We start from the raw sequence: 15,423 nt of genomic DNA, 5'->3' as shown, positions 1-15,423 counted from the left end.
TGCAGCATATACATAGATGATATGTAAAAAGTTATCCCAGTTTGCCTAGAGTATCAATTCAACGGCTAGGATTCGTCGCGGTAATTACCGCAACCGCGCGGTATTCACTGCACCCGCACCGCAAAATCTGCGGTGCGGTGAGGCACTTATTCCCGCAGATGCGGTGCGGGAAAGAGACTTTACCGCGCGGTTTTACCGCAACCGCACCGCAAAAAATAATTGATAAAGTCTCACGTTTGTATTAAAAAGTTGATTGAAACTAGGACTTTAACCATTTGAGAAGGACGCAACTATATTTCCTTAGCAATGTCATTGTTAGGAAACCCCTCTGTCACAACGTTCGAGTTTTACTTTTCACCCTACAATAGAGAAACATGAAAAAATTTTGACTTGGCATAATTTTCATTGACTTGATTTGGAGAATAAAATCGAAATATAATAATTATTCGACTTATCACTACTTTATTTCTCATATTATGGTTATTCTAAATTTATAAACATACCGCTATTACGAAAGAAAATCTAGCTGTGTCCGAAATAATTTGACGCTATTATTTTTACGAGATATTTTGGACACTAGTTATTTTATAAGTAAAACTTCACAAACTAACCATTTCAAACACATAAAATACAAGATCCAGATAGAGACAAAATTATTAGATCATTTAAAAACAATAAATTTGTACTCTAAAATCCAATTTAAAAGTGTATCACTTCTCCCTATTCCTATTGGAAATCGTGGAATTATGAATCGTATTTGAATGAAAATACATCTGTTCTTGAAAAATACGGACGTTAGAGTTTTGGGATATTTTGTCCATAAAACCCCCTATTTTTAATAGCACTTCTGCTGTATGCCACAAATCATACATTTTTTGCAGTTTTTCTATTGTTCAATAATTTTGTACTGGTTGAGACCGGACTCCTGATTGGATGTAATGTAAAGAGCAATTTTTTTCGTCAAATATGGCGTCGTTATTATTGATGAAATACAATTTGTTTTTATTTCACTGTGTTGGAAATTCCAATTTGGAATATATGCACTACTATATAGAAGTACTGGTATTTCGACTTAAATTTTTGGTGAAATTTCTTTAAGAATGAAAGGTGGTTTTTACTGGGGGAAGCCCGTTTGGCATAAAGTCATTTGGCATAACGTCATTTAGCATAAAGTCGTTTGGCATAAAGCCACCTAGCATAACCATAGCGTGAGTCGAGTGGTCGTTTGGCAAAAAGCCATTTGGCATAAAGGTCATTTAGCATAATCGACTGAAACAAAACTGAAGATAGATTGCCATTCGGCATAATGCCCATTTGGCATAATGCCCATTTGGCATAATGACCATTTGGCATAAAGCCATTTGGCATAATAACCATTTGGCATAAAGCCATTTGGCATAATGGTAATTAAACCTAATTACTCAGGTGTAGACCTGTAGGTCAATAACTGAAATTGTTACGATGTGAAAGTAAACGAGGTGCTATCGTAACAAACACTTTATTACATAAATACATTTAATTAAAATACACGTCTCGTGTTCAGCCGGCTGTGGATGTCTGACGTCTCTCTGCTAGCCGGTGGTATTGATTACATCCGGTTGGATGACAACTGCTGCTTGACAACTGTCGATTGGCTGCTGTCGGTTGACAACTGTCGGTTGACAGGCGTGAGCGTGCGAAGAATAGGGTCGCACTCCAACACCTCCCCTTTTAGTAGAGCTGGTACGGCTCGTAGCGGATCGGTACAAGTCGCTGTCTCGAAGAGCGACGTAGGAGCGCTTCATCTGGATCAGGTCCCCTAACTGGAGCTCGTGTACGACGTTGCTGGCTAGCCGGCTCGAAGAGCTCTCGTAAGAACTCTCGCTGCAATTCGTTCAATCCTTCTGGTTCAGCTGGCGGTGGCGCTATTACCATGGTAGTGGCATCTTCAGACGGCTTAATACCCCAAGCGCCTAAAAGAATATCAAGAGGAATAGTCTGCTCTTCCTGATCTGGTACTCCATTGCAGTCGTCATAGCGTTTCCGCAGCTGATTGCTGTGTGAGCGGATTATTCGTTGCCGATCCGGGAGCCACACATTATACATGACTTGCCCTACGCGTTCCAGGATCTTTCCAGAGACCCAGCACCAGTTGTTGCCTTGGTGCACTTGAGCATACACTTTGTCTTGCGCGTCAAAGTTCTTCTCTTTCGCACCATGTTTTGTGTTGAACTGTCGGTTCTGCTTGCTGTTATTGTCCTTTATGAACTTGCTGGGTGGACGAAGTAGTTCTAAGGACGTTCGCATTGGACGGCCAAGAAGGATTTCAGCAGGTGATTTTCCATCAGGTGCACTCCGACAGGGTGTTGATCTGTAGCAGCTGAGAAAGATGTCGAGTGCTTCATCCAGGTCTTCCCCTCCTGCTTGAATTTTCTTGACAGTCCTTTTGAAGGTGTCAACAAAACGTTCCACCTGCCCATTGCTTTGTGGGTGAAATGGTGCCGTTTTGAGATGCATGATCCCATTTGCCTCGCAAAACTCTTCAAAGGTGTCACTGGTGAGCTGCGGGCCGTTGTCCGTCACCAAAACTTCCGGCATCCCAAATCTTCCGAATATTTTGCGAAGACTCGAAACGGTAGCAGCTGTGGTAATGCGTTTGGTCGGAATGATTTCCGGCCACTTGGAGAATGAGTCCACAACTAGTAGGAAATAGGTGTCGTTAATAGGACCGGCAAAGTCCGCATGTACTCGCTGCCAAGGTTTCTCAGGTGTCGGCCACGATTCAAGCTTCGTTTTTGGGTCGGCCTTCGCAACTGAGGCACATTCTTGACAAGCACGCACAAGGACTATGATTTGATCATCGATGTTTGGCCAGTAAACATAATTGCGTGCTAATGATCTCATACGATCGATACCAGGGTGCCCTCTGTGTAGTTGCTCGAGGACTTTCTGTTGTAATTTCTTCGGGATGACAATCCGTTCACCGTACATCAAAACATTTTGCGCCAAGTATAGCGAATCCCGACGCGCAAATAGCTGCTGGACCTCTGGTGTTCCGGAGAGAGCTTTTGCGTCACTTGGCCATCCTTTATGTACGAGCTCCACGACTTTCTGCAACGTCCGGTCCTTGCTGGTCTCGGCGGATATCGTCTTAAACGACACAGGGAGACGCTCGATGGACTGGCAGACAATGCTGCAGATAACTGTTTCCATCTCAATCGATGCAATGATGTGTTCTTCATCGGGTTTAACATGCGAGTTAATTAAACGCGAGAGAATATCTGCATGTCCGAAATGGTCAGTGGAAATGTACTCAATACGGAAGTCGTACAGAAGCATGGTTAGGGCCCAGCGTTGGAGGCGGTTTGCTGTATATGGCGGAATACCACGCTTTGAACCGAAAATCGCTAACAACGGCTTGTGATCGGTCTGAAGAACGAAATGCCTTCCGTAGATCATTCTGTGGAATTTTGTGACAGCGTACACCAGACCCAGGGCTTCTTTCTCGATCTGGCTGTAGCGGGACTCGGCTGGAGTTAAACTTCGGGATGCATGATAGATGCCTTTCTCTGATCCGTCTGGAAACCGGTGTGCGACGCGGGCGCCAATTCCCACGTTTGAAGCATCTGCAGACACAACTATTTCAAGGCGAGGATTATAGTGCGTCAGCATGAGCGGTGATTGGAGGATTTCCTTAAAACGATCAAAGGAACGCTGGCAAGCATCAGACCACTGGAAACTGTTACTTTCCTTAAGCAGTTCATCCAGCGGTTGGCGAAGTGTGCGCATTTCGCGGATATATTTCCCATAATAGTTAATCGCGCCCAAGTACGATCGAAGCGTGGGAACATCATGAGGTGGGGGCATGTTAACGATAACCTCAATCTTGTCTGGGTCGGGACGGATACCGTCCGTATCAAGAAGCTGGCCCAGGTACTTCACCTGACGCATAAAGAAACGACACTTCTCGAACTTGACCGTGAATCCGTACTCTTTTAGTCGCTGCAAAACACGATACAGATTCTGCTTGTGCTCCTCGGCGGTGCGACCACCGACCAGGATGTCGTCGAGGTACGGAGATGTACATGATAGTCCACTCAGCATGGCATCCATGATTTGTTGGAAAGCGCCGGGAGCGCTCTTGACCCCAGGGGAAAGTCGGTTGAAACGATAGAGTCCCTTGTGGGTGTTGATCGTGATAAGCTTCCTACTTTCTTCGTCGACCTCGACTTGAAGGTATGCATCGGATAGGTCGATGTGGCTAAACATCGTGCAATTTGCCATTCGATTGAAAATGTCTTCCGGGAGTGGAAGTGGGTAGCTGTTTGATTCGAGTGCACTATTCAATCCAGTAGAAAAATCTGCGCAAATACGAACGGAGCGGTCCGGTTTGCGAACCACCACGATGGGTGCTGCCCAATCCGCATAGGTGACTGGAGTGATGATGCCCAAATCTTCCAGTCGCTTCAGTTCATCTTCGACAACGGCTTCCATGTTGTATGAAACTGGTCGCTTCGGTTTGAATACAGGCTGAGCGTCCGGCTTGAGAGTGAGTCGCACTTGAGTTGTAGTGCACAGACCCATACGATTGGTAAACACATCGGGGAACTTTGCTTTTAATTCCAATATCTGCTGATCAGGTTGTTTGCTACCAACCAGCTTGCAGAAGGACGAAAATGGTACGTCCCAGAGCCCAAACTCATCCATCAGGTCGGAGCCTAAAACATTCAGAGAAAGGTCAGCACAACAAATATAACAGTTACCTTTCTGTTGAGTTCCTCCGATAGTGTACGTTGCTCGGAACATTGCTTCTATACCCAATCTGTCTCCTGAAGCTGTCTGCACTTGACAATCCGGTGGAGATGTCTTTGGGGCCCCGACATTGATCCAGTTTTGTCTGGATATGATGGTTATGTCTGAGCCAGAGTCCAGCTGCAGTTCAACTGGTACTCCGTTAATTGCTGTCTCCACATAGCGCCGGCCGCGCTTCAAATTGCTGACGGTTACAATTTTGGCTGCGTGGTTTTTGTTTTGCTGCTTCTCATTGAACGGCTTTGAACGTGATTTTGACGCGAAACAGGAACAGTAGCCCTCCTTATGGCCAGTCCGACCACATTCACGGCATTTGTGATCCTTGAAATTGCATTGACTGGAAAAATGCATGCCACCGCAAGACCAACACGGTGTTTTTGGCATGTCGGATTTGTTACCGCCAAACTTCTCCGTCTTACGGCGGTTGCCGTGGGGGGGACTCGTTCGGACGGCATGCGTTGCAACGGCGGCGGCGGCGGAAATGGACTGACTGCCAATTAGCACTGTGTCTCGCTTCAAGTTTATTAAACTTTTGCACTCCTCCACCACCTTTTCCAGTGTGATGTCCTGCGTCTCATTGATTTTAGAAAGCAGACGCATTCGTATGTCCGCGTCTTTAGATGATCTCAAGCCACACACAAAGATTAAACATTTGAACTGGTCCTCCTTCAGCTCTTGGAGCTTGAAATCGACACAAGCTCGGTTCACTTTACAGGAGTATGTGATGAAGTCATCGTTCTCTTCTTTCGCCGTCTGAAGGCACTGGTACCGGCGATGAAAAGTGGAAACTGGACTGCCGAAAATTGTTCTTAATTTGGCAACCGTTTGCTCAAATGAGTACTCCTTTGAGAGCTTAGGAAGAATGAATGAAGTGTACCTTTCATGTGCAGCAGGGTTGAGTTTTCGAAGCAGCAGTCGTACCTTAGCGTCGTCGTCCAGCTGAGTTGCGTCTTTTTCGAAGAGGTCTGCATATCTGGATAACCAGGCGTCGAAAGAACATCCCGTTTCCGGATCGTAAGCGAATTCGGTAATATTGCTCGCTAAAGAATCTAGAACCAGCTCGTTCCGACTTGTGCTCTGGACGTTGCCTTGTATGTTCGTCATTTGTTCTGCCATTCGGGCCAATAGCATATGTTGGTTGTTCAGGATCTGTAGGATTGTTTCCTTGAATGGCTGATCCGTACTGGAACCTGTTGATGATGCCGATTGTAGTGGAATTGGCGGTCCCGGCATGGCGAACACGAGGTTAGCAACCGACACGAAGTATTTTTTTCCGATTTTTTTTTCGCGAGAAAAAAAACTACCGGCACGACTTTTCACAGACTCGTCGCCACTTTGTTACGATGTGAAAGTAAACGAGGTGCTATCGTAACAAACACTTTATTACATAAATACATTTAATTAAAATACACGTCTCGTGTTCAGCCGGCTGTGGATGTCTGACGTCTCTCTGCTAGCCGGTGGTATTGATTACATCCGGTTGGATGACAACTGCTGCTTGACAACTGTCGATTGGCTGCTGTCGGTTGACAACTGTCGGTTGACAGGCGTGAGCGTGCGAAGAATAGGGTCGCACTCCAACAGAAATAATAGGTCACCAAATCGGCAATATTCTGGGATGCAGTTTCCCGAAATATCATTGCCCGAAATGAACTATACCAATTATCCGAATTTTCCGTAAATTTAATAAAACTACACTGCCCATGATCGCAAATCAGTCCCATAAAGATAGGACCCATAGAAAACGGACAAATATGCAATCATGGGCAGTACTGCCATTGCACATTGCACTTTTTGAGAAGACCTATTATGCAGCCAACATTTTTTTAGTTTTTCTTTGAACATGAACATTTTTTTTAATTTCATTGATTTTAAATGCAACTAAGAATTTCCAAGCGTTTACATTCTCCTGAATATTGTCAATTCTTCGAAAATATTTTTGATTTCGATTATAACTTACATTGACATTTTGCCTTCTTTTATACATATATAGTAAATTGTTATTAGCTTTTGATTATTTTGGTTTGAGGTTTTTTTTCTTTTAAATATGAACTATTCTTGAGATTTTTCCTTCTTTTGAATTTAAGCTGCAAACAAAAGTAAGGTATCGAAAGAACAAAAATTTGGAAAGCAAGATACCAATACCGTTGAAGATACTTTATATCACGAATTAAATTTCATATTATATAAATAGTAGTTTAGTTTAAAATGGTAGCAATCCAAATATTCGTAAATTCGCCATACAAAAAAATATTTCGTTTTCGCAAATCCCTCCAATTTCCTTGGCCTGGTCTGTAGTTTGAAACTAACAGACTATCATATGAATAATAGATTACAATTACAGATTCCTTGTTGAATTACATTTCACGAATATAGCGTAGTTGGTAAATCGATTGCCTTGTACGCAGTTCATCTGGGATTTTTCTAACCCGAAGAGGCGAATGACCTTAAGGTTAAAACCTCTATAATCAAAATAAAAAAAATCACGATTATGTTAACTTTCATATAAGATGACCAACATTGTTCTAAATACAAAAGTTCTCAAAGCACTCAAAGCAATTTCATGCTTACTCTAGTTTTCTATGTAATCAATCTGACACTGAAATATTATTTTTCTCACTGAAGTTGATTCCTTCTTTCAAACATGAGCAGTTCTTGGAATCGCACTAAGTGCACATTTTGACGAAGGTTGATATCAACATTGCATTTAAACCAACACAAGCAACCAGCAGCTCGGAAAATACTTAAAAAGTACACATGTTCCTAGCGAATTTTCAAGCTTTACTGGAACTTGAAACTATCGAATAGGGAATCGGGTTATTTGGCATAACAGAAATTGGGCATAATTATTTTTAACTTCGGAAAACGGTCATTTGGCATAATTTGACAAAGTGATAACACTGAACGTCATTTAACATAGCGGACATTTGGTATAATTATTTGCATCTTCAGGTAATGGTCATCCGGCTCGTTCCCATCGTATGCAAACGTATCACTTCTCCACATCATGAAAACTCCTTTCTTTATAAGCCCGAACTTTTTCGCCAGCGAATTGTTGCTTTTCAAAACAATGTTTCAATAACTGAAATAATAAGCTTATTATCCTTCTTTATAACATGTAAAAATTACTACACAGCCAGCCCTATTACGGTACTCTGACCCAGACGATAATTAATAGCATGATCATTACCAGGTTTTACCAAATTTAAGTAATGACAATTTATTGATGGATTTACACTTACTACTATCGGTATCTTCACTGCTCCAGTGTTTAGGGCGTACCTAGAGCAATGCTACTTTGCCGCATAACCGAGCCCGACGATCCAAGCGGTGCAAAGTCGCTGAGGATGCGCTGGGCGAGGTTGCCGTCGACCGGTTGCGCAAGTGGCGGCCCCTTGTAAGCAAATCTGTGATTCGCTCATTTGACCAGATCATTCATCATAGGGGCTATGAATTTGTTGTTTAATTAGTTTGGGTTTACGACAAGTTTAATTATAAATATATACTATTGGCAAACAAACTCCTCTGTTTCATTTAAATATGCAGCGAAAAAGATACGAAGTGGCACAAAGCCTCTGAGAATCTGCCGGTTTTCGTCAAAAACCTCTCACTAGCAAACCTGTGATCAACACGATTGTCTGGCATACTCAATCATAGGTGCAGGTTCAGCGCTCACAGCTTTCTGGAAGTTTGAATGACAGATAACCATTTTGCCGAATCAAAGCCTATTTTATTTATTGTTATGCTAAACGAACTATTATCAAATAACGCATTCCCAACTTGGTGTGTGGTGTGTTAGTTCGTATAGAGTGAAAAACGTGGCGCGGTGATATAACGCTGGCATAACCAATTGAGACACCGATAGTTATCCGGCACTCATTAGCTCAGTACACTCAATCGCAGTTCTGCTCTCTCCACAATATATTTACATATTCATTTAGTGGAAAACGGTTGGAGAGCTCATACGTGCTGTGTAATTCAAAATGACCGATGCAGAGGATTTTTCTTGAATTCGAAGAAGAGACTGTAGAGCCATTGCCAGAAATTCTGAAAAGTTCAAAGAATAAAGATGTGCTAAGCTACCGAGGATTTGCGTACTATTCTAACAGAAAACCGGTACGTATATTAGCTTGAAATATTTTTTCATCTATTGGTCACATGATCACATGCCGTTACATTTTCATCAAGGTTATGAACACATCACGTGGTCTTACAAAGTTTTTCATTGTATTCACAGGTGGATAGTATATATTACTGGGAGTGTAAAGGTAGAAGTCACTCGACCGGGAGCGTAGGTCGGAAGTGTCGATCCCGAGTGGTTACGAAAAAATGTGATGGAATACATAAATTAGTTTCCAAAACAGAACATAACCACGAATATGATCCAATCCACGTGTTACAAATCAAATACAGATCTGCATTAAAAAGAAAAGCAACGGAAGATCATAGTGGACCGGCAAAATGATACGATTAGTTTCTGCTACTTTTCCAAACGAAGTTCAACAACGTATTTCTCTAAATGCGCAACGGAAAATAGTGAAGCGCGCTCGAGCCGGCTCACACAAAAAATATGAGGAGCCAAAAACGTTGAAGGAATTTGTCGTCCCGCAAGAGCTTACTGTTTCGATAGATGGCGATAAATTTCTATTAGCCGATACCGGTTTGGACAAGGACAGAGTGCTCATATTTACAACGAACGAACATTTAAAAAAAATTAGCTTCTGCAAAGTACTGGGTGATAGATGGCACTTTTGACAGCGTACCGGGTTTATTTCGCCAGTTATTTACCATTCATGGTAGTTGTGCACCTTCCAATGAACACACTTTCCCTATGGTGTACGCCCTAATGACTTCCAAGACTGAAGCACTATATAGGAAACTGTTTGCTACAATTGTGGAAGCAGCCGAAAAGATAGGCATCGATTTAAATCCAGAGGTAATACTCTCGGATTTTGAAAATGCCATTATAAATTCAGTCGCGGCTGAATTTCCAGAAGCCAAACATAACGGGTGCTTCTTCCATTGGTGTCAAAACCTCTGGAAGAATGTACAAAGTAGCGGACTGACAAATAGTAGTACTCTATTTTTTGAGTATTTTAAACGGGTGCAGTCTCTTCCCTTTTTGCCAGCGGCAAAAATCGTAAGAGCTTTCGATGAATTGAAAGCGTCAGCACCCAAAGAGTGAAATTCTTTTTTCCGATACGTAGAAGAAAACTACGTGAAAGGCAGAGTTCGGCGTGTTACATTTGAGGGACGCGAAATAAACGGAACCACTTTATCCGCCTCAGTTGTGGTCGATATATGACAATATTCTCAGCAACATTCCCCGTACCACCAATCAAATTGAAAGTTGGCATAGCCGATGGAATACTGCTGTTGGGCGTCGTATTGGTATATACAATATAATAAAAGAATTGCGTGTAGAGGAGAAATATACAGCAGGGCAGATTAGAGGGATTCCATGAGAAACCGGCCGACCGCAAAATATGACCATCGTAGATTCGAACGACACTTTGCAGGTGTGTTCGGTGTATGAATCTCCATGATATTCTCTGGCAATTGGAATATTTTGATACATGAGCAATTTTTCAAAAGGGCGTAAACGTTTCTACTTGTATAAATTTCAATTTTTTTTGTTCGTTCACTGTATTTTATACAGCAAAACTATCTGAGAACGAGCTACAGGGTATAAATACTTCTATCCAAAAAAATATACACTGAAAAAAATGTTGTGTCATTTTTCAAAAAAACAAAAATTTATGTTAAAAATTTAAATAGCGAAAAAACCCATTTTTTTAAATTTTTATATTTTGTCTACGAAAACCTAAAGAGAAAAGAAACATTTTGAATGTGATTGCATGATGGAGAACTTATCGGTAAAAAAGTTTTTCTAACAATAACTTCATACATGTTTTAAAATTTCATACTAATTGACATACAAAATTGTAATTTTATCACAGAATATAATTCTAAGAATAATTTAAAATCAAAATGTATTTAACAAAAATCTTCCAAAATCCGATAGTTTTCGAGATATTTGGAATTTTGCTCCATCAAAAACAATTATTTCCTGTAATTATGCTCTTTTCAAAAGTTATTCGCGTTACCCCATCATAAAATGTCAAAAATCTAATGTTTATCGTTTCAAAGACGTAAAAGCAAATTTTTAGTGTATTTGGAGCATGGAGAAGCTTTCAATAAAAAAGTTTTCTTAACAACAACTTTTGACATATTTTTATAATTCATACTATTTGCAGTCAAAAATACAATTTTCTTTTTGAATATGATTCTAAACGCCTTTTTAAATCGAAATGCTCATAACAAAAAAATTCTGAAATGTAGTATTTCTCGAGATATTTAAACTTTTGTTTTAATAACACAATTATTTTGTTTTATTACGACCTTTTCATAAGTTATTCGCGTTTCTCCATCAACAATAATAGGTTTTTCAAAAGGCCCATAAACTTTGCTACAACTTTTCCTTTGGCATCAAGGCGATATTGTAAACCATTTGAAAGCTACATGAAAGTAACCAAAATATTATTTAACCATAGGGTCTGATGATTAAACTATATAGTTGAATCATATTTTGGTTGCTTTCATGTACCTTTCAAAAGATTCACAATATCGCCTTGATGTCAAAGAAAAAGTTGCAGGAAAGTTTATGGGCCTTTTTAAAAACCTATTATTGTTGATGGAGAAACGCGAATAACTTATGAAAAGGTCGTAATAAAACAAAATAATTGTGCTGTTAAAACAAAAGCTAAAATATCTCGAGAACTACTACATTTCAGAAAATTTTTGTTATGAGCATTTCGATTTAAAATGGCGTATAGAACCATATTCAAAAAGAAAATTGTATTTTTGACTGCAAATAGTATAAATTATAAAAATATGTCAAAAGTTGTTGTTAGGAAAACTTTTTTATTGAAAGCTTCTCCATGATCCAAATACACTGAAAAAGTTGCATTTACGTTTTTAAAACGATAAACATTAGATTTTTGAGATTTTATGATTGGGTAACGCGAATAACTTTTAAAAAGAGCATAATTACACGAATTAATTGTTTTTGATGGAGTAAAATTCCAAATATCTCTAAAACTATCACATTTTGGAAGATTTTTGTTAAATGCATTTTGATTTTAAATTATGCTTATAATTATATTCTGTAATAAAATTGCAGTTTTGTATGTCAATTTGTAGGAAATGTAAAAACATGTTTGAAGTTATTGTTAGAAAAACTTTTTTACCGATTTTTTCTCCATCATGCAATCACCTTCAAAATGTTTCCTTTCTCTTTAGGTTTTTGTTGACAAAATATAAAAATTTAAAAAATGGGTTTTTTCGCAATTTAATTTTTTAACAGAAATTTTTATTTTGTTGAAAAATGACGCAAAAACATTTTTTTCAGTATTTATTTTTTCGGACAGAAGTATTCATTCCCTGTAACTCGTTCTCAGATAGTTTTGCTGTATAAAATACGGTGAAATGTGTAAAGTTTCATCGGAATCTAAGATGGTCGGTCACGATTTTAAAGATTTTCGGACGGATCTTCGTGGAATTCCTCATTAGTAGCTACCTCTCTTGCAACACTAGTAAAAAACGCAAAGTTACTAGTCAGAAAATTGACGAGAACATCAAAAAGATAGTGGACAATAAGCCAATATCTAGAATCAATTGCGGCGAACTTGGGATCAAGAGCTCAGTGATGATAATATTGATAAACTATTAAATTATTAAACATTAAATTGATCAACAATAAAATATTTTTTGAAAGATAATTTTATTAACAACATATTATTTCACTGAATCAAAGCCCCTAAAAATTTGAACGAGTATTTTCATGCTTTATGCGGAATGGCTCTTATACCGAATGACCATTATGCCAAAAGTCCATTATGGCAAAAGACCTTTATGCCAAACGACCATTATGCCAAATGACCACTATCAAATTAGTTCTTATGCCATATGGGCATTATGCCAAACGACTTTATGCCAAACGACGTTATGCCAAGTGACTTTATGCCAAACAGGGTAGCCCCGTTTTTACTACGTAAACGCGGAAAATATCCAGAAAAGTTTCTTAAAGTTATATTTCGTGTGAATAAGAATAACATTTTATTGTATATGGTTATACAAATGAACAATTTTTCAACACTATTTTTAAAAATACAAACATTTTACTGCATTACCGCGTGGTGCGGTGCGGTAAATAAAGTGCGGTTGCGGTAAGCGGTGCGGTTTTATTATTTTTTTTGCGGTTGCGGTGCGGACAATCCATTTACCGCCCACATCCGCACTGCGACGAACCCTATCAACGGCAGAAACATATATCAGTATCCAATAAGCCAACATCATCCTTCACACAACACAACAATCAATGCTATTAAAATCGTCATCGTCAATCATATTACCGCTTGCCAAAAGAAAATTAACCAAATGATGAATTTATCTGAGCTCGCCCGGCATAATTTAAAGAGCAAGAGAGCGGGGTCTTTCGCACTCATGTAGCGTTGACATTAGTTTTGGTTGCCATCTGCTGATGCCAGCATGCTGGCAACAGTACGCTACCAGCATAATGTAAACGTATTGCCCAGTTTACATTAGTGCTGGTTGCCATCTGCTGGTGCCAGCATGCTGGCAACCAGCATGCTACCAGCATAATGTCAACGCTTGTCAGCAGCTGGTACCAGCAGATGGCATACGTTTACATTATGCTGGTAGCGTACTGGTTGCCAGCATGATGGCACCAGCAGATGGCAACCAGCACTAATGTCAACCCTACATCTGCGATGTGCGCTGATCATTGTATACACGCCACGCCTGTGCATCATTGGTTGGAATTATGCCTGGCGGTCATTGAATATATTCCAACCGAAGAGTTTGAGCTGACACAACACGTAGCAGCTTCTACGAGGTCAGAAAGCAAACTGACGAATTTTCTCTTATGAGCCGTTTTTATACCTGGCGAAGTTCATTTGATAAAAAAGAGGCAGTCCTAACAACGATCGCTGCTTGGTTGAATTGTACGGACTAATCAGCGCAGATAATTACCACCTTAACAAATTACATTATTTTCGTTATCTATAATAGACGTACATTTTACGGGATCAAATACTATATACATGCACATATTTCCGATCAGATAGTTAAAATATATAGCGATTTCGATCAGTACAACGGAAGTTAATCGCATTTGAAGACTGGGAAAATATCTCAGCAGAAATTTCTCCGCCATTCTTTACCGCTTCAGAAGGATGTGCTCCTTTCTTTTTGATGATTTCGTTTTATCTGCCCTTCTCTTCGCTTTCATGTTGGTGCGAGCAGAACGATATTCCCAAACGCGCCGTGTGCATTGAAGCGTATAACAGAAAAAATGACAGCAGTCGCATATGCGCGCGCATTACGATACTCTGTAGTGTGTGTGTGTGTGTGTGTGTATGTGTGTGTATGTGTGTGTGTGTGTGTGTGTGTGTGTGTGTGTGAAATGGTCATATGATTAGTTCTATGTGAACTCGTTCGATGGCGTTACTGAAGTGAAGACTGAATTTTGTCAAAGTGAACAGGGTCTGGTTTGTGGCATGCACATGCTGTGCTGTCAGGAGCTCTTTAAGTGTTGTACAGTTTTGGGATGATTTGAAGGAAAACGTCAAACGCTTATGCCAATGATGCAAATTTGTTTCTATACCCCCACCCCCCTCTCCATGGACAAGCGTGGACTTTTACGTATCACTACCCTCCCACAAATTGTCCACGTGGTATATGGATGGCCCCTATAAAGATTCGGCTAACTTCGCTAATATGTTTGTATTTGTAGAACGCGCTGGTAGCATTACCAACAGGCGGCATTAATTTTTAAAAAGTATGAGGTTATACGAGTTCTTTCTGCATCACGATTTGATTTTTCGAACGAAAGCAGTTCGATCGAATCCGACTCCCGTCGTTATACCGAGAAGGCAAATCACACTCGTTCGAAAAAGTGATCCGCCTTAATGCAGAATAAACTATGACGTTATGACTAATCTACTCTATAGAGTATACCATGAAGTTCTTTTGGATGAAAGGTTTTGTATATTTTCTTTCATTGGACACAGAAACTCGGAAATTGATTTTTTTCTATCTTACGTGTATTTAAAACTTATTCAAGTAATAGTTCCATGTGCACTAAAATACAACACATAAAGGTACTAGCACCAGTGCTTTTTTACTTTGATGTTGTAATTAATGTGGTCGTTAGCGTGACATCCCGGATGATTTGTACGATGATAGTTTGATCTTTTAGACTGGCTAAATTATAATTGGGAGAGTGATTAAACACGAAGTGTCATTGAATGGGTGCAGAATTTGGCTTCTTAACCTTCTTTTGGTGTTGGGGTCAATATGACCCCAAATGCACTTTCCAAATGCGATAACTTTTTAAGTTTTGCACTTAGAAGTTTAGAACTTTTCCTGTTTCATGGAGAGCAACGACTTTTAATAGAATTCAAAATTTTAGCTCATTTCTGAAGGGCTGTACAAAAAAGGTTACGAATAAGGTGTTAGCGGGTCATATTGACCCCGATTTCGAACTCAGTTTTAAGACATATTTTCAACCAAATCTATATGAACTGGTACTTAAATTGTTTGTTAGAG

General features: G+C 39.8%; 1 protein-coding gene across 1 annotated transcript; it reads right to left on the bottom strand.

Annotated features, from left to right (window-relative positions):
• Positions 1–1,710: 1,710 nt before the first annotated feature.
• LOC131680023 (uncharacterized protein K02A2.6-like) lies at positions 1,711–6,024 on the bottom strand. The gene is made up of 2 exons (XM_058960757.1): positions 4,743–6,024; positions 1,711–4,697 (listed from the first exon to the last, which is right to left on the bottom strand). Exons 1-2 carry the CDS (start codon positions 6,022–6,024, stop codon positions 1,711–1,713), a joined length of 4,269 nt encoding a protein of 1,422 aa, XP_058816740.1.
• Between the last annotated feature and the right edge of the window lie 9,399 nt (positions 6,025–15,423).

The sequence above is a fragment of the Topomyia yanbarensis genome, chromosome 2 (assembly GCF_030247195.1).
Source record: "Topomyia yanbarensis strain Yona2022 chromosome 2, ASM3024719v1, whole genome shotgun sequence".
Classification (NCBI taxonomy): domain Eukaryota; kingdom Metazoa; phylum Arthropoda; class Insecta; order Diptera; family Culicidae; genus Topomyia; species Topomyia yanbarensis.
Note: the sequence above shows the minus strand (reverse complement) of the source record. Positions and strands in the feature narration are given on the sequence as shown.

What these genes read in the sequence shown, in the direction of transcription:
- LOC131680023 (XM_058960757.1), bottom strand. Translation starts at nt 6,024, where the DNA reads ATGCCGGGACCGCCAATTCCACTACAATCGGCATCATCAACAGGTTCC. An exon ending in CGGAGGAACTCAACAGAAAG is followed by an intron (nt 4,698 to 4,742) that starts GTAACTGTTATA and finishes TGAATGTTTTAG; the next exon opens with GCTCCGACCTGATGGATGAG.